Source organism: Strongylocentrotus purpuratus, unplaced genomic scaffold, assembly GCF_000002235.5.
Source record: "Strongylocentrotus purpuratus isolate Spur 01 unplaced genomic scaffold, Spur_5.0 spur5_scaffold_3, whole genome shotgun sequence".
Lineage (NCBI taxonomy): Eukaryota > Metazoa > Echinodermata > Echinoidea > Camarodonta > Strongylocentrotidae > Strongylocentrotus > Strongylocentrotus purpuratus.
In genome coordinates, this window is record NW_022145609.1 from 34,323,362 (window position 1) to 34,343,226 (window position 19,865).

At 38.0% G+C, this 19,865-nt stretch overlaps 1 protein-coding gene across 5 annotated transcripts in view; it reads left to right on the forward strand.

Moving 5' to 3' along the window:
* Positions 1 to 19,865, forward strand: part of LOC100144872 (ST8 alpha-N-acetyl-neuraminide alpha-2,8-sialyltransferase 3) — a 59,448-nt gene that overhangs the window by 21,981 nt on the left and 17,602 nt on the right. For 3 of the 5 annotated variants that reach the window (XM_003728339.3, XM_030995984.1, XM_003728338.3), the window contains exons 4-7: positions 2,961 to 3,152; positions 3,753 to 3,985; positions 10,524 to 10,631; positions 12,579 to 13,023. In XM_003728339.3, the coding sequence (XP_003728387.2) occupies positions 2,961 to 3,152; positions 3,753 to 3,985; positions 10,524 to 10,631; positions 12,579 to 13,023 (978 nt within the window). Of the gene's footprint in view, positions 1 to 2,960; positions 3,153 to 3,752; positions 3,986 to 10,523; positions 10,632 to 12,578; positions 13,024 to 14,936; positions 15,476 to 19,865 lie in introns of those variants that run through there. The other 2 variants (XR_004066093.1, XM_030995983.1) reach the window with 2 other exon arrangements.

Below are 19,865 nucleotides of genomic sequence, written 5' to 3' on the forward strand. Positions count from 1 at the left end.
TTTGTCAGTGAGGTTTCAGAGTCATCAAATAATAACAAATTGAAAATCAGAAAGAGCAGAGATAGTACGATATTGGAATGCACACACATAAACATGCATGCTATCAACATTTTCGCTTTAACTATTTCTAGTCACATTTGGCAATCAGAGCATTTTAAGAGCAATATTTTTCATGTGACATTGTTTTTATCATTTTTTTAATAAAAATGATCTGGACACTTCACAGCTAATTAGGCACCTCTCTAGATCTCATCCTTGCAATCCTTTCTTTAACCTCTGGGTACTTTAATTATATTGCATGTAACAAAGACCCATATACATGTAGATTTTGTTAAAATAAGAGTAACATGTTGTATTGACAGTGTTAAAGTGCTTCATCTTAAGTAGATGTGGACTAACTGCTAAATTCAGAGTTTCAGCTTTGTTGAATTTGCCAGAGGGGTTGAGGGTACACAGGAGGGAGAAATTCTCCCCTATGAGCTACCTGCAATTCATAGGACTGTTGTTTGCTAGTAACTGGTCCACCCCTCACCCCCTTGAAAATTCCTAATTTGGCTACACCCAGATACAACACATAATTCTACTATCTTTGGCTAAGAACTATTAAATACATCCCTCACTATTTTCTATTCTGTTTACGCCCCTGATACGACTCCTCCAAATTATTCTGGAGGGGCCCTTTACAAGTGATCCGGGTACGAGTATGCCAGCCTGATGTGAAATTCATGAACCTCGGCGGGAATGTATGGAACAGTAATGGGAAGCAATGTGGCTGAATTGAGGAGCGCAGGCACGAGATAGTGATCGTGATGGACGGGGATGAGGGGCTGTGCTGACAGCTTTAAATATAGCCTCAATCTTGCGGCGCCCTCACAGAGGCAAGATGACTACATCAGGTGGAAATAGAAGAATGTGGCATTTGTAATCTGCTGAATGTATTCTCATTTATAGTGGGTACGTGTTATGATTTGGGTGAATGTTGAAAGCGAGCAGGGGAAAGAGTGTGAGGGAAAAGGAGGATTGGGTCTGGGAAGTATTAGATGAAACAAAAAATGATGGAGATTCAGAGGGATTGATGCCAAAGGGGTTTAGATAACGAACAGACAGACAGAGAGACGGACAGAAATAATGTTTACAGAGGTTATGAAAGGAGTGATAGACAGGAGAGGGGGGGGGGGGGGGGGGGGAGAGAGAGAGAGAGAGAGAGAGAAAGGGGGGGGGGACATACATGTACATATAGTGAGAGATAAAGAGAGAAAGCAAATGTGTGGGAGAAGATTATAGAGGGAGAGAGATACATAGAGAATGAGATGATGGAGGGAGAAAGAGATATAAAACATGAGAAAGATAGAGAGAAGAAAGAAAAACAAAAAGTAAGAAAGGAAGAAGGAAACCATCAGATGAGGCTTTCCTGCTTGATGGATTGGATGAAGTGCAATCTTTGACGGGAGAAATATTATCAGCCTTGAGAAATGTGTCTTTCCATTATCTGCCATCTTCAAGCCGTACTTTTAGCCTCTCTCCACTACAAGCTGGCAATTTGATATAGCTGTACGCACTACGCAGCTAAATCAGAACTGTCCTAACCATTTCGTTCATGAACATTTGTACTTTCCAATCAGATAGTGTAGAGAGATGAATCAGATCTAGGCCACTCACCAATGTTCTAAAGTTTAATGAGAAAAAACTATCCACCTTTTTAAAGGTTCGATAAAATTGTTTTGATCTTCGGAAGTAAGACTATGTACATGTATGTATATGGGTGGTGGCAATTCAATGGAATTCCTCTGAAATATTGTCTTTTGTCTAGGCTCGATGGGTCGACAATCATACTCACTAGGGACACCATTGCGCCCCAAATCTAAGTCTGGACCCCTAAAATTGCAAAACTTTTATACCCGTCATGTATACAGATTCTAAAAAGTCAGATCCGGTCGCCCCTTGTAAAAAAGTTAGTAAAGAGTCCTCCTTTACCCCTTCCAAATTATAAATTTTTTGATAGATCTCTTTGATTTCCTAAATGATTCACACATCTGTTTCTTTCATTGTTTCAGTCAAAGCTACTTGTTATTGGACATGAATCCTCTTATCAAAATTACCAAATCCAAGTAGTTTCCTGCCACCTTTATTGTGAAATAGGAAACCACTCATTGGATGTGCGTGCACACACTTAAAGTTAACAACAGAATTATTCATATACATTGTACATTTGATGTGTGTTTTTTCTTCGTAACTCAGGAATAAAAGGTGAATTGATTGAATACTTTGTCAAGTATGCTTTAGTATGCCATACTCTCTAGAAACATACAGTGTAAATAAGGACAAATCAATTTTTTACATAATTGAAAATTACAAAACTTGCTAAGGATATATATATATATATATATATATAAAACTAAAAGTAAGTTGTAAGTTAAGTAACTGTACATGTGTGTGGAGATTCTAAGGAGGTAAAAATAAGACACTGATATAAGACGTAATTAACTGCTACTGTGTGGAGTACTTTAGATGGTTTCCTATTTTCACAATAATGTATTATATTTATTTCAACCTTATTATTTCCTCCTTCTTTTGAGGGGAGGGGGCAAACATTGTACATCTAATTATGATTAAAGACTGTTGTCATAGTGACAAACTGTTGGAACCTTCCTTTTCTCCAGGTGACCTTTTGATTGAATAGTTGCATCTAAAATAAGCAGTTTGTTTTTCAACTTCATATAATTAGGACCAAGTACTCAAGATATCCATTTTTTGTTTGGAGCTGTGTTTCAGTACAACTCATTATGCTAAAGGCTTTAGAAATTAAGACCTTTGACATTTTGATGACCTTACTTCCTCTTCAGAAATAACAAGTACAGGGCAGTCTTATCTGATTCGTTTATCTTTTTGCTGAAGGTTAAACATTTAGTTTTGAAGACAATTCATATTATTTTACTCCTTTCCTTTCTTTCTCTTTCCAGAAATTACGACTGCAGTGCAGTTCATGTGCGGTGATCTCCAGCTCCGGTCAGCTTCTTAATAGCAGCGCTGGTGCGCAGATTGACACATACCCTTGTGTCCTGCGCATGAACAGCGCCCCCACCAGTTCATATGAGAAGGATGTAGGCTCTAAGACAACAGTCAGGGTCATGGGTCACGTCAATCTATTAAAGGTAAAGAGGGTTTTTTTTAATCGCTATTTATCATTTTAGTATGGGTAACCGTTCTTGGATAAAATGTGATGAGAGAAATGTTTTGAAATGAATTCTGGATTAGATGCTGCTTATAAGTATCGGCTTGCATGGTGATGTAGATATACAGTAGGCTTGCGGTTGCACCATGTGAGAGAGAGGGGGGATTGGGAGTCCTGAAAAGGACTGACGACGGATAGTCAACCTGCTCGAAACGTCGATCCACTCCTACCACCCATCTTCTCCAACCGGCGCTATAGTTCTTCTTAGAACTCTAAGCTAAGAAAGAAAACCAACAGTCTTTTTCAACACTAGCAACAGTCCTTTTCAGAACTACACACCCTCAAGAAAGAAAGATTACCACGATTCCTTTTCAGGACTCCCCAATCCTCCCCCTCGTTCACATGGTGCCACCGCAAGCCTGTATGAATTTTGGATTGTTCACCTTCAGGTTTAATTGATTACTTTCTTTATAATGCCGTCATCAATTTGATCATTGGTAATGTCGTTTTTAATCATAATCTATGCGGGAGCTATCATCATTATTGAAACTAATAACCCTTTCCTGCTTGTGATCCCTAGGTCAACCAGAGCAACACAGAGCAGATGGAGATCTTCATTAACAAGACAACGAGAACCGAGATGCTGGTCATTCCTTGGCTCTACACTACCCGCATCAACAAGAGACGGGACAAGCACTACAACATCGCTAAGAACTTCTCCAAGGTCTACCCGGACACAGAGTTCTACGTCCTATCCTCAGGGAAGATGATCTCAGCGGAGAGCATCTTCCAGCGGGAGACGGGCATCACAAGGTGGGTTTAGAGAGGACCGAAAAAAAAGAGATCGCGTCTACTTCAAGGTAGTCTGTCCCTTTTGCTAGCTGAAAATATAAAACTATGTCAATCCTGTGGTAAACGAGAGATGATACCAATTAAAAACTCCTCTTAAAAGATTAGAACTAGTAATTGCCTCTATGTGGAATTATATCGACCATCAGAGAAAAATATGCAAAGAAGCTAGTCTGATTTTCAGACACCTGAACAGCGTAGTCGTACGATTTGTGATGTGTTAAACGTTTAAATTTAATAGACTCATAATACCTGCAAAGTCCTACAGAATTTGATATTGGCTGCAAAAGGGATACACTACCTGTAAGTAGATTAGTGAAATTTAGTGGCTTGTAAAGAAGCATTTGGAATGCGTTGGTGATATTGTTGAATCTTAAAGACAGGGTATTTTAATACCCACATCGCTACTACTGCTGTAATGAATTTTCAGTTGCGCCATCTTTAGGTGGAGGTGTACATAGAGCAATTTCCACTCCCTGTACTCAAATTTCATCAGTTGGTGATGCATGGTTGGACATGGCTGTCAACACATTGGGCATTCTGAGCAGCAGATGGCAGTATATACATACAAATATCAACTAAATTATTCATACCCTTAACACCAAGTTTTGTTAACTTTTAAGTAAGTGAAGAATTGATTTGTCCCCAAATGGGAGCCTCAGAAATTGTGCATATACTTTCATCAACTCATCTTGGTGCTACAGATGAATTTTGAGATCACTTTCTAGGGGCTTGCAAATCCTTAATACTAAAAGGGGCATTAAATTGTTTGTTTGTAAAAACTTTTTTGGAAAGTTTCAAGCAGTGTTCATTGTTGAGGGAATCTAGAGATACGTCATTTGCCTCCGTTTTGTTTCTTTGTTCTTCATCTTTCTAGGGAATTCACATGTAAAACCCAATTTTCATAATTATCGAAAAATTTCATTTAGCAGAAAGCATTTCAACCCACACTAGCTTTGTTTTGACAAAAACAACTTCTTTCTCAATATTAATATCTTTCAGTCTAATGCACTATAGATGTATTGCTTTTACGTCATTCCTTGCTTCTATGTGTTTTGTCTTCCATATGAAATTGATTCCGCCTTGTGTTTAGTACTCAAGCAATATGGCTGTATTGGATTCCGAGTTTTGGATGTGGTTTCCATGGAAACCGCAACATGAGAACGTCCATTGATTATTGCCTTGGTGTTTCAGAAGTGCATTTGTTAAAGCAGAAGGAGAAAGCTGATGATTATAAATGGAGATAATAGAAGGAAGACGCTATGGGATTTTCTTGACATTTTACAAGAAATTGGATATCATTTTTAGCTCAGGAAGAGTTCTGAAGCAAAGAGATCATTCTGACATTAAGAATAATAAGGGCACTGCAGCAAGCCATGTGCTTTGTATTTTATAAGAAATATCAGTTAATTATTTCAGATAAAATGATATTTTGACGTAAAACTGATCATTCTGACATTAAAATATATTAACCAGTTCCACTGCAATGTTTGTTCAAGAAGCATGTTGTGTAAGAGATTAAATGAATTTGTTGGTTAGAATTTTGAGGAAAATAATTCATTCTCAATTTCTTGTCATATTGAAAGAAATTGTCACTGCAAACTTGAGCCAGAAAATGAGAAGAGGTTTGAAAGAAAGGAAAAACTTCTTTCAGCTTGAGTAGCATTTTGAAGCAAAACAGATCATTCTGACATTGAAATGAAATCAACCTTACAAGTTGCTCACAGTTCCTCCCCGTTCATTTATTAGAACCAATCATGAAAAATACCTGGAGATTGTTTTCATTACCTTATTGGTAGGATTAAAAGCAAATATTGCTGAAACGCATTCCACGAATCAGAACTGATGACTGTGAGGCAATGTTAACATTAAAAAAAACTTTTAAGAAAAACTTCAGATTTGGGAGATGTACAACAGAAAAGATATGAATTATGAACATCTTCAGAAATTATTTGCCAGAGGTTTATCCTAAGAAAATAGATCATACTTCCCCACCCTTTGGCTTTTTAAGGATAAGTTACGCCGATATTCTGGATTGTAATGCTTATTCATTTGAATATAAATTCACAGGTTTCCTATTTTAGCTTTCCTCTTCTACAGGCTAAAGTGTCATTTTTAAAAGTCTTTGCAGGTTTAAGTGATTGGACGCATGTGCTACTATTTAATCATCACAAATCCTGCCATATGGCAATTATGGATTAAGACGACTTGGTTCTTCCCTCAGTTGTGCTCTCTTTTACTCTCTCTCCAGCTCTTACCCGCTCTCTCTCTCTCTCTCTCTCTCTCTCTCTTTCCTTTCCCTCGGTTCTCTCTTCCCATCCTAGTCGATCCTACATGTCTGTTATCATGAAGGAATATCACATTGCACAAAAAGCTGCTTCCTCTATTGTATCCCTGCTTTTTGCCTCTCTTTGGTTTTTCTTCTCCCTCTCTCCCTCTCTCTCTTTCTATCTCTTTGTTTTTCTCTCCTTTTCTCTCTCTCTCTCTCTCTCTCTCTCATCCTTCCCTCTCTCTCACTATTTCCAGTATAGCACACACTCAATTTAGCTCTCTAGCTCTCTTCCTTTCACTCATCAAAGATCTCTTCTTTCTACTTTTCCATCCTTTATATTTCTCATTTCTCTATCTCCCCCCCCCCCCTCTCTTACCTCCCCTCCCTTCTCTCCCTTGACGGTACACCACTGCGGGCGTGATACATGATTCGTGATTACAGCGGATGACTTTATCTTTTCTAATGTCTCCTAACCTCGGGGTACAATCTGAACACTCATCTCTCATGACCAGCGCACAATGATGCGAAGAGCTCTCATGATTCATGAAGAGGGCGAACAAAAAATCTGAATGTCAGAACCTGATCAGTAGGTATTCTATGGATAGTATAAGGGTGTGTGCAAGCGATTTTTTGAAGCTAGAATCACAAACATGAATCACAAATCAAAACGCCCTTAAAAAACCAGTTACTGTGGGAGAGCGTTTAAGCGAATTTTCATCAACGGCTTTCAACGCTGATTCTCGCTGTTTACCGCCACGATAATGACATTATAGAATCATGATTGAGATCTCTTTTGCATTCAAGCGATTTTTAGTGACTGTGATGATACAATACGTGTCTTTTTTCAGCGTTTCATTTTTGCATTTTGAAACACGTTTATTTTTAAGACGGCGAAAAATCACTTAAAACGCTCAAACGCAACCGTGTTTAAAACAAAACGTCTTTGAAAACCATGTTTCTAGGGTGAAAAAGTGTTGCTTGAACGTACCCTAAGACCTGTAATCGAATAAGGACTATGAGGAGAGACATGTAGTAAAGGTAGGCGATCTTTTGAGAGTCAAACAAGTAATTGAATAAGAGGGACTAGAGGATACGGAGACAACGTCAGAAAAAAAAAGAGTTTTGATTAGTTCTGTTGTAAGACTGGCGGGGATACCAAATGATTTCTTGTTTGTCATGGAGATGCTTCCGGTTGGAAATGGAAAGAGTTGGTATGAAAGAAAGAAAATGAATGAAAAGAAAATAGAGAAAAAGAACACAAAAACAAATGGATAGATAGAGTAAAGGAGCGCTAGCCTACAGCATACAGGTGGTTTTCACAAGAAAGGCTGTTTTGGATAAAGTGAAAATGACATCATGTTAGCAGACTCGGAATAAAAATCACTCTTGATCATCATGAGCATGTAATTATGACCGTCTTCCTAGTACTCCAGAAATAATTACCCCATTACAGAGCTAATGTTTCAGGTTTATGGTATTAATGTAGCCGCCATCTCAGGAGGCTGATATCGAGGACCCTGGGCTATTTTTCACCAATCATTGCACAGAATTTTGTTAACAGTTAAAGCAGAAACCTGGGAAAATCCATTTGGAATGACATCTTTGTTTCCATGTATGTTTCCATTTTCTAATGGATCATCAAGATTTGTTGTTCTCTTTTACATCACTTTTTTTGCCGATAAGACTTCCTGGCAATGACCATTTTTTAAAAACATTTCTTGCCTAACTTTGTTCATAATCTACTCAGTAAATTGCCTAAAAAATAAATTTTTGGACAAAACAAAACAACTACAAATACTGTTTACAAACAATGTGCACTTCGCATTCCTGTCTCTTATGCGCCAATAAATCAGTAGGCTCACTGCCATATGTTGTAGCGCACCCCCCATTTAAATTCAATATTACAGTGTCCCTGGTTAAACGTAGTGTTTGTTTTGATGTATAGCTTGAAGAAAGTAGGTTGATGAATTTACTGGAAAAACTGGGTTAGTAAAACACAAACTATCCTGACATTCAGATTCTGCCATATTCTATCTCCTTGTCCTTACTCCAATCTACTCATCTACCCACTCCTGCACAAATTGGAAAATCCATGTTCTTTTCATGGACATACATGTAGATAAAATCCTCAGATTTTAAACGTAAGAGCTCTGATTAGAAAGCAATCCATTAACCTCCATCAAAATGACCCGCAGACCCTTCCCCCGTCAGCAGATCGAGCCATGGATATATATTTTCTAATCAAATATTTGCACAGACCAAGGTCTTTTCAGGCAAAGGACACATGCATTAGATGGCTAAAGTAGATTTTAAAACACACTATGAGTTCACACCGATCCGCTGTAGTTTAACTTTAAGTTTGCCAAACCTCAAAGTTATAAGCAACGATCCACTATAAACAACAATGAGGGTTCACACTGGACCAAAACAACAAGCATTCAAAGTTAACTGCATAGTAGGGAAAGCATTCATTTTAAGTACCATAGGTTGTTTAAACCTTGTAGTTAATTGCGTCTGCACAGGACATAACTTTGAATAAGGATACCCGGCTTGTAAATTCAAAATTCACTTAAGTGCATCCATACAGTAACCTACAAGATAACTTATACAAGATAAGTTTTTAGCCCTGTCCTAAACTTTAAGTTAAGAGACTCGTGTGAACCTCACTTCAGTTGTGTGAACCTTACTACTGTTGTGTCACTCGTGTGAACCTCACTACTGTGATATAAGACCTGTGGCCTGCTGTTATGTCAGGCGCATACTGTAGAAATATAGGGGCAAGGATTTGATAACAGTCCATGAGTGCTAGCAATTCTATAATCTAGAGAAATATGTTGATGCTGTTGGAGATAGTGATTTGGGGGGGGGGGGGGGGGGGGGGGGGGAGGGGAACCTTGCATATTTAATACTGATAGTTACTGATATTAGCTCTTGATAGGTACATTAGGGAAATACTGCCGGGACACCAGATTACAGTCTTCTTGTGTGAATGCTATGCTAAGTTTTTTTTACCATAATTTTAAAAATTCGAAATAATTCTTCATCAGAATTTAAACATTGACTTAATGACCAGTCTCAAAGAATATTAATGTGGCATTTGAAAGGTCGTTGTATTAGAGCATTGTCAATGAAGATCAATATCAAAGGTGTGCATGGGCAATCACACAGGAAGAACCCTTCCCAACAAATCAACTGATTTGCATCACAAATATAGAGGCCTGCAAGCACTGCAACAATCTCTTCTTTCTTTCACTCTGTCTCTCTCTTTCTCTGTCTGTCTATCTGTCTGTCTTTCTCTCTCTCTCTCTCTCACTCTCTATCTATCTCTCTCTCTATCTATATCTATCTATCTATCTATATACATGTATATATATCTCTCTCTTTTTTTTCTTTTTCTTTTTCTCTGTCTTCTGTCTTTTGTGATGGGGACTTGAAGACAAGGGAAAATTCCTTTATTGCAAGCATACCGATTAGTTGGCTAGACCTTATTGTGGGATAAGAATTTATCCAACAGAGATGCAGGAAAAGTTACATGCTGTTGTTTGTATCATTTGTTTGCATCATCTGGAACTACAGAATAAGATAGTATAATATTGTATGCACTAGATTGTAGTGGAAATTTGAACATTTAAAGTCAACATATGACTATTATATTTTCAACTCTCTACTTACTGTAGGTGTTTGATAAATGGGTAGAAAGAACTTCCTTGAATGCTGGAGCACTGTAATTGGTAGCTGACCCAAAATTGGGGTTGTATTGGAGCACCTCATTAAAAGGCATTACTTGGGTATCTTTGCCTCAGATTCTAAACAAAATCCTGGATTTACCTCATGCTGCAATCATGATTATAAACCTTTAGGTCAGTCAGGAACCCATGACTTCCATCGCCTGTCTGATTATCAAGATATTTATGATTGGAAATCAAAATTCAAGAACCGCCCTCCCAACGGTTTTTATAACACTATAGTCTATAGGTATGGTAAAACCGGTCACTCAATTTTAAAAACTTTTTGGAGGCATCTCATGATCATTTTTAAGCGCTCCAATATTACACCATATCAAAGACACTGATAACACGTAGGGCCATGCATCTCAGATTTAACATTGTTAAACGATGCCTTTAATATTTTGTGTGGTGGACATGAGCGCTTTGGAAGTATCCTATCTTCGAGTGTTGTTATAATGATTATTATATTTTGCTTTGTCTTTTTTTACTTTTTGCTCTTTAGGAAAGATGCCAAGACGTGGCTTTCCACCGGCTGGATGACCCTTCTCTTTGCTCTGGATGTCTGCCAGAAGGTTGATGTCTTTGGTCTGGTGCCTGAGAACTATTGCAGGTAAGGATCAATTAATAAAGGCTTGTTCAGATATGATGCTGCGAAACCATGCTGGTTTTCTATGATGACATTAAACAAGCAATGCACTTCACATTTCTGTGTCTTATAACACAGAGATACATGTATGTGATTAAGCATAGGAGCACACGTCAACAAAACATGGCCGCTTTTTTGCGGTGGTTTAGCGCGTCATATCTGAACAGGCCTTTATAATTAGAGTGACGATGTCCATGGCCAGTATCATGGCTATTATTAGCCTGTAGACATTCTGGATTTTCCAAAAGTTTAAATAAATCAACTTTACCTCCTCAGATTGGCATGTATTATATTTTTTTTAATTCACTGTTACATTCTTCAGACAAATTGTACAGTCAAACCTGCTTTAGTGACCACCTGTCCAGACATGCCAACCGTTCCGATTTTAACGGAACTGTTCCGTTTTTGAAGTTTTTATAGCCCTAAAAAAATGGAACGTTCCGATTTTGGGGAATTTGGCTTTCCATACATAGCATTGATCCGATCGAGTGCTGAACGGATTGCATTGCGCAAGGTGCGTGCAGCGTGCACTGATATGTACGTACAGTGGCAGCGTGTTGCTGCGCGCCACGTGCACTCTGATATGTGTTTCCGTACGTAACATTTCCGTACGTAAATACTTGCGCTGGCAAATCTCGTAAGTATAATTTCTATACGTTTGCACGCATATCAGCGCAGCATGCATGCATTGGCTATCGCGGCTAGCGCACCGTATATGCATAGGGTCCCCATGCAAAGGTACCGTATACTTTGTGATTTGTGATTTGTCTCGGAAGAAAATCTGTCAAAATGAGCGGAACAGCAGCAAGACGAATTCAGAAGTACAAACAGGAATACAAGGAACGATGGCAAAAAGCTAGCCCGCCACCTTCCCACCTCGAACCTTTCGAGTTCCGCTAAAATTGTGCGCTGCGGAGCTCCGAGGGTGCGTTGGTATCGCTGGCAAACTCTCGGGCGGCTAGCTCCCCACGACAGACCATTCGCGGTATGGCGAGAGTGTGTGTGTGAGATACGATTTTGGATTCGAGAACGCACGTACCACAACCGTGCGCGTCATTTTCAGCTGTCGAATGTCTACGACCAATTTTACATACGATTTTTAGTACAGATACTTTGTCAGTTTTTTCTTATATCTTTGGTTTTACAACATTTAAAAATATAATTTCTCCAAATTTGCTCCTGACTCGGTTCAGACTAATTGTCTGATGTGTTTTCAAGTCAATTTCTTGAATTGAATATATTTTTTTGCATGAATTTGCCTAGACCTAGTATGACACAAAAATTACCCATAAACTTGGGTTGAATTTTAGGGGAAATGGTCCCTAAAATAGGCTCAGATTGCACCAGAGAGCATCTGGAAACCCAAAGCTTCCAGGGCCCTAAAGCGGGCCCTGGACCCCGGCTAAAAGGACTTCGCGCTTTGCGCTCGTGATGTGCGCTTCGTGCACATAGTGTACAAATTTCTGATTTTCAAATGTTGGCATGTATGCCTGTCTACAAAGACCACCTATCTACAACAAGCACATCTTTTGTTTCCCTTGAAAATGGTTTGTAATAATAATGATAAATGTACTACAGGAACATGTCTACAAAGACCACTTTTTGTGTTTCCCTTGGCCGGTCGCTTTATACAGGTTTGACTGTATATATGAAATGAACTTGTATGAAAATTACAGGTTTAAATATTGCAGGTTTAAACCTGGACTAATCTTTTTTTCATAGAATCCAGTTTGCAGTCTTTGTCTTGATTCCAGGACCTGTCATCTCTCTGTTTAGGCCCTTTCAGGTTTCATATTGTACAGAATGTTCCAGGCTCCAACAGATTTGGGCCTCTTTCAAGGCAAATGTCGCAAAAAGCGAGCATCCTTGTTAATGAATACCAGCCATCATTTCCTTGTGTTTCATCTTCAGAGTGCATCCGAATGATACCACACCGTACCATTACTACGACACCGAGTTCAAATCCCAGTGCACCTACTACAAGGAGAGCGAGGAGCACCTCACGTTCGGTCATCTCTTTGTGACGGAGAAGGCCATCTTTGCTCGCTGGGCCATGAAGTTCAACATCAACTTCCTCTACCCGACCTGGAACCTGACCATCTCCAACTCCTCTGGGCCGCTGGACACGCCGTTCATCAAGCTCTTCCATGAGGCGCAGCACAACAAGACCAAGCAGAAGACCCATCGCCACCGCTCGTTCCTCGGCGCCCGCATCCGACCCCGCAAGCCGCCCGTCATCGGTCCCAAGACCAAGGAGGAGGCGGAGAAGGAGAAGTACCAGAAGCTGACCCACGCCATCATGTTCATCGTCGCCATCTTCCTCAGCTTGGTGGTGTTTCTGCTTCTGTTTTTACTGGCAAGTCTTTTTGTCTTCTGTTTTTATTTATAGCACGACACTTCATAATGTTTGTAATGCATGATGAGTGATCGATCATCCTTGTGTACATATATGTATGGTGATAAATTATTTCATGCCAAACTGTTACATTCAATGACTCACGTTATTCACTACAACCAGGTATCCTGAAGAATTTAACCTTGACTTTTTTATAAGAAATCAAGTCACTCATATGTAAATGATGTTTATCTGAAAGTATTATTACAAGAGTGTAGCTAGATTATCTATCTTATGTCCATATCTGCAATGAAATGTTGACATGTGTGTTATTACTTTTACAGATGGACATATTGAATATCAGGAAGAGCAATTTGATCAAAAGTCATTTGCAATAGTACTCTTCTTGCACTTAATATCCAAAGAAAGGTCAAAGGTCACCCTTAGTGTTGTCATCAGCATTTGGGTTAATTAAGATCATGTCATCCTTGATCGTGACACTACATCAATCTATTCTTAGATTTTGGAGACCCCGAACCAACTGAATACTATTCAAACGGTGCATTCTTGCAGATCGATTGGTTGCCTCTGGAAGACTTGCTGTTAAATTGACACCATTAAGTTTGAAAGAAAGAGAAAGAACAAGATAGGCATGATGACATATTTTTTACTCTTTAAATTTTTGGACTCATAAAAATATTGCCAAAAACATCTGTCACAATCAAATGTATTCACCAGCAGAATGAATAGTGATGAAGTTTGAGAACAATACAACCAGTGTGATGCATGTATGGCTTTTATCATTATCATTATTATTATTATTATTATTATTTTTTATTTTTTTTTGGGGGGGGGGAGGGGGGGGAGGGTGTTAGGGTAGGGAAGGGTAAGGAAGATAATTATATTGTGAATACTGAAACATTCCTTTAGTAGATGGTTGAAGAATGTAGTTTTGCACTGTAGATGTCAGCTGTTTTAATGTTTTCGGAAGGTGGTCACATAACCACTCAAATCAAAAAATGATTTGGACCACTAAGAAATCATAACTTATAAACAGCGCATGTAGAAAATGTGAAATGTATCTGCCAAATTCATGCCAGAAATTTGCCAATCCATGTTGCAGAAAAAATATGCTCAATCGGCAATAAAGTGTATAAATGTGTACTGTTGGTTTCCTGTTTGAGTAATGCTAAGAAAAAATCAGGAACAGCAATAGGTCAAACTTGCATTGTTACAAGTAGCCATGAATCGGTCACTTTGGAGTTGTGACTCTGACTGTGTGACCCAGGTCTAAGCTATTTTTATATCCAGTTGTTGAAAGCATTGAGGTACATGTATATGATGGACGGATCAGTGTAGCTAAGCAGTAGGAAAGTGGGCAGTGTGCTACCTATTAAGCATGTGCTATTTTCTTTGTGTCGTTCTTGTGCTTCTTGGTTACTTTTGCACAAACTTGCACCATTTTATTTATTTGTCTCGTGAAAGTAAAAGAAAGGAGCATGTTATGTTGCCATTGGCTTTTTTTAGGGTGAAAAGCAGCAACTCTGCTCTCAAGAGTGCAATGTATGCCACAACATGCACCAGTGGTGGCATTTAACCATGGACACAACCATCAAATTTGATTTACAAATGGAGATATCGACACAAATTTCAAGTAAACCGGCTTCCTTTGATAAACATCTCAATAATTTAATAGGTTTTGATGTTGCATTCTTCATTCTTGTCTACTTCAGGAATGGAGTAAACTTAAGGTAGATTTACAATGTATGACCCTTCACAGTTAATCATACAAATACACATATGTTCACTTTGTTAACCATTGTGTAACAGCTAGAGTAAGTGCATTGACCCTTGTAGAGTGCATTGACCTTTGTAGAGTGCATTGACCTGAGAAAGTGCAATGACCCGTCTGTGCTCCCCCATTGCCTCTACAGCAGCACATGATGCTGGAAGGGGAAGAGGAGGATGACGCTGACGGCAGAGACCGCCAGTGGGTCAGTAATATGGAGAGGGCGACATTCAGCCGCTACCGACATAACCTCAGCTATTGAAAAAATATATGTGAACCCTTGCCATTCCATGTGCTATTAAAAAAAAAACAGGTATATATATTTTGAGGTCACAAAGATTATTCACGGTTTCATACTTCTCTCTTTCTTTCATCAAAACGGTGCTCCGATAAATGCTCCGGCGACAATTGCTCCGGGGTTTATTATTTCAAAGATATAAAGTTAAGGTCAGGGTGGCAGTTTGGTTTTAGTATAGGTTTATGGGGTAAGAGGTTAGGGTTAGGTACAGTGTATTTTATCGATTGCGGATTAATTGTCGCTGAAGCATGTGTCGTGCACCCTGTCACAACTATTCATTTTATAGCTAATCTAACCTTTCAATAATCTTTTTTTGAGTGTTGTGGACCATTTAGGATTCAATTTTTGTTGGTATCCATCATTAATTCCAATTTGAGAGCTAACTCTTTTGTTTGTTTATATTGTTTTTGTTAAAGCAGCAATTGTTTATTCATCACATTACATGTAGGTTGCAATTATATGACCATTTTACATCCCATTTCATAGCTGCACCTCTGATCTACATGTAGTTAGTAGATAGAATAGAATAGAATAGAATATAATATAATTTATTGTCTTCTTCCAAAGAAAGGAGAAATTTTCCTTCCAGGTGATCATGCATAAGATTACACAACTCGTACAAAATTTATAATATAAATACAATCATACCAAAATAGTAGATAACATAATCTAAGTTCACTCATATTTCATCCTGTGATGACAATAACAAAGAATAAGACTAAATTGCACAGTTGTCGTGGTTTTCCTTAACCGAATTAAATTTCTTAAACCAAATGATGAAGTTAAATAAATGACCAAATCCCATCTGTATCCAGATTCGTGCAGGCTTCCATCAGCTCCCATCTGCCTACATGAATCACTGATGCGCTTGACATTTTTTCGTCCTCAAGCAATTATGCATGGCTTTTCATGTATGTACTAGCATTGCAATGCATCCTAAAGCTTCATTGGCACATGACACATTAAACCACCTTTAAAAAATGAATGAGAACACTGCAGTGAATTAAATCATGATTTATATGTAAATAAATAGGAGGTAATAAAAGAAAGAAGTTAGCACCAAAGAGCCCAAGTGTAGTCAGATATGTTTGTGAAGCGCACTATGTTTGTCATGTGATTGTGCCTTTAAGGATTATGAGGTAGTTCACAGCAACATGATTGGAACAATGCTTATTCATACCTGCCAACCACCCCGATTTAGGCGGAGTTCCTCCGCATTTTTCATACCAACTCCGAATTCCGAATGCATGCCTCAAAACTCCGATTTTTTTTAATTTGTTAATTTTTTTTTTTTTTTTTTTTTTTTTTTTTTTTTTTTTTTTAGTGTAATGCACTTGGAGAGTATATAACTATTATGTTTGTATTTCGAAATGTAAAGCGCCTTGAGCATGTTCATGTAAAGGCGCTCAATAAATACCAATATGTATGTATGTATGTATAAGACTAAAGCATAACACAGCACTGATAACCAGATCACGCCGACATCCGCGCTCGCGCTCATAGAAGATATACACAGCGCAGCCCGAACGTGATCGTTAGTTCCCCCCCCCCAATCTACGGGCTACTACCCCAATCCTTCGATGGTTCGCGACCTCGTAGTCCATCCAGAAAAATTTACTCCTAATTTCTCTTGTCTCAGGTTGGCAGGTATGCTTATTAAAGCCCCTATCAGGGATTTGCAAGCCCTCAAATATTTATCTCAAAATTTTTCTGTAGAAGCAAGATTAGTTTAAGAAAGTATGTGCAAAATTGCAGATCAAAAGAGTCTGTGGTATCCTCTCTTTGAGTGCAAAGTGAAGCCCTCATTTTACACACAACAAATGGGGTAAGTAAAACACTGCCAATTGCAAAATTCAAATTTGAAATGAAAAATGACTATAATTTTGGTAATAATGAATATTTTTGCCACCATACTTCTTGGAAAGTTTTCAGTCATGATTTTCCTCACACTTTCGGCCATTTTGCAAATTTGAGATTTTCATCATGCAAATCCCTGCAATGCCCTTTAAGTGTAAATTGAGCAATAAATGCAGAAAATCAAAGCCCTAATTCCTGTGAGATGAAGAGGTCTTTCCATTTTCTCAGAAATGCTCAGCAGTTTTTTCTCCTGAAAATTGTATGTTCCTAGTCTTCACTTGTTACATGTATCATAGCACGTGAATTGCTCATGAAAATTCCTTGCTTAGCCATAGTTTTGTGTGATGGCATCTTGGTAAATGCTTGGCAACAGAGCTTACATACCTAAGTAGTGCAAACGTGTCATCAATACCAGTATAATTTACCTTTTATTCTCCTTAAACCCTTGTTTTGAGGATATTACTCATGCACACTGTATGTGTGACAAAAGTCAACCATGGCATTACTTCATTTTGTCCCATTGGTTGACAGAAGCTGGTAAAGGACTAACATCTCCAATTGTTAAAAAGACTGAATTTTAACAAACTACATGTATCTGTAGGCTTGCATGATTCCACCAATCATTATTGTCAAAATTCATTTGAAAATTATTTTTTTCTTCTCTTCAAACTAGAGATTTCTAGCTTTCCAATGAGATCTCACACTTTTTAGTTTACTATTAAAGAGCAGAATTTTCCCATTTGCTGCTCTGTAGTGATATTTGAGATCCTATGGTGGTTTTGAGCAGATGCGCTGTGTTGCGTCACAAATGAGAAATGGCATTCTCCCCTAATGGGCATTGTGTCTCATACATTAGCTTAGCAAGATTATCATTTTCTCTTCATCATTCACTTAAGGCTTTGATGAGTCACTTGGCTGGCATCAAGACGATGTCTGTACGAGGTCCATTACTTATTTAAAACGGTCTCCTATGTCTTTGGACTTCTTCCATTATTGAAGCCAAATCATGATCATTAATTTGGAGGATTGTACAGGAAAGATAATTACTTTGGAAATATTTTAATAATCATCAATTCCCTGTCTAAAACCTAAATGCAAAACCAAAAGAATTAGCAAAATGTTTTATTATTATCATAAAGGCATTACCTACTTATTATGTTCCAGATTATGTTCCTCATGTTGCATCCTTTTGAAACCCTTATACCCGAGTCACACCGAAAAGACCGACACAAGACTGACGGAAGACCGCCAACAGACAAAACAAAAATATCCATTACCCCTGGTACCCCAATGGCAAAAAGGTCTGTCGTTTGGAGTCGTCCTGGAGTCGGTTTGGCGGTGTGACTTAGACTTGATCTCTCATCAGATAAATGTGCAGATTGTGAGTTTGATTTATGAAGATTCATGCTCACTGTCTACTCTTTTAAAAACATTTTTAAGGGAACAATATTTTATATAAAGACACGCTTTACTGACACTGACAGCCAGTAATGACAAATCTGATGCTAAGCTCTTGTACGTGTTATGGAAATTGCTATTTGAAGAACTGACAATTCAAATTCATTGGCATGAAAACTCAAGCTTTACAGTGCACTACTAAACTCTAGGTGACCCAGATAAGACCCCTGTTTTTTGTACAAATTGGTAGAATAAATTAGAATATGTTAGAATATTTGAATAATTGGGAGTTGAAATTTTCCATTACTGTTTAAAGCTGATAAAGATACATGTAGGCAACTATCATACAGGCTCTAGATGTACACATAGCTTGTGTCGGCATAACTATATTGAAGGTTTGGGGGAAACAGATTCCAGATTAATTATCCGAAGCTAAAACTTGTGATGAAAGTAAACGTGTAAGAGGATCAATTAGGCGATCTGCCGAACCTCGGAATCTAATGAATTCTATCAGCACAACCCCATTGCTACTTCAGGGAAGACTTCTAATTTAGAATCTATAAATAATGTCACTGACAACGTTTCTTAAAATTGCACCTCAATTCTTTAATTCCCCACTTCAATATATAAATGTTCCTTTTGAAGTGCTCCTTCGCGAAAAAACAAATGAACACATGAACAAATGAGTGATGAAAATATATTATGAATGATAGACAATAAATTGATTTGAAAATAAATAGTCAAATAATGAAATAAAAACCATTACACAAATGCACTTATGATGATTATATTAATTAGTTTGGAGATCTTGTGTAGGTAATTGGTACACACGTATGTTTGTGCTATGTTATTTGTTGTACATGTATGTTTGTACAATCAAGCACATGCATTCCAATACAAATGTATAATTGTGTGTAATTATGTATACAGATGTACTTACTGGAACTCGTTAAAATGTAGCTTCCACATGTACATGTATGTACTCAGTTGCATATGCACAAAGTGGTTTTCAAACAGCTTGGTCCTACTGTAAAAATGTAAAGCATTCATTATGCATAAGAATTTAAAGAGACATTTCCCCTTTATCCTCTCTCTCCTTATGCTATAAGTGTTGAAAATAATTATGTTATCTTTGTCGCAGCAAATTCATTTCTGACACTTCTTGGACTCTACGCCTCGATCCATTTTCTTGATGGATAATTTTTCACGGTAAATGCGATGGATGTACAGTATAATGTATGTTTACATGTTTATTAATGGCAGACGAACACATTGAAAAGATGACGGATATATAGTCACCATCATTTGTTATTTGTGGCAGAGCTAGGCATACCCTTGCTTCCTCTTTCCCAACATAGCACTCACATCAATTAATAATTTCTTTCATCTTCTTTTTCATTTTCCTGTGTTACAAATCTTTTCCTTCTTTCCTGTGGGCCTTTCTGCCTCCCTTTCTTCTTTCTATCATTGTCTTGCTTTGTCTGTCTCTGTTTCTATTTTACTTTTTTCTTCTTTCTTACC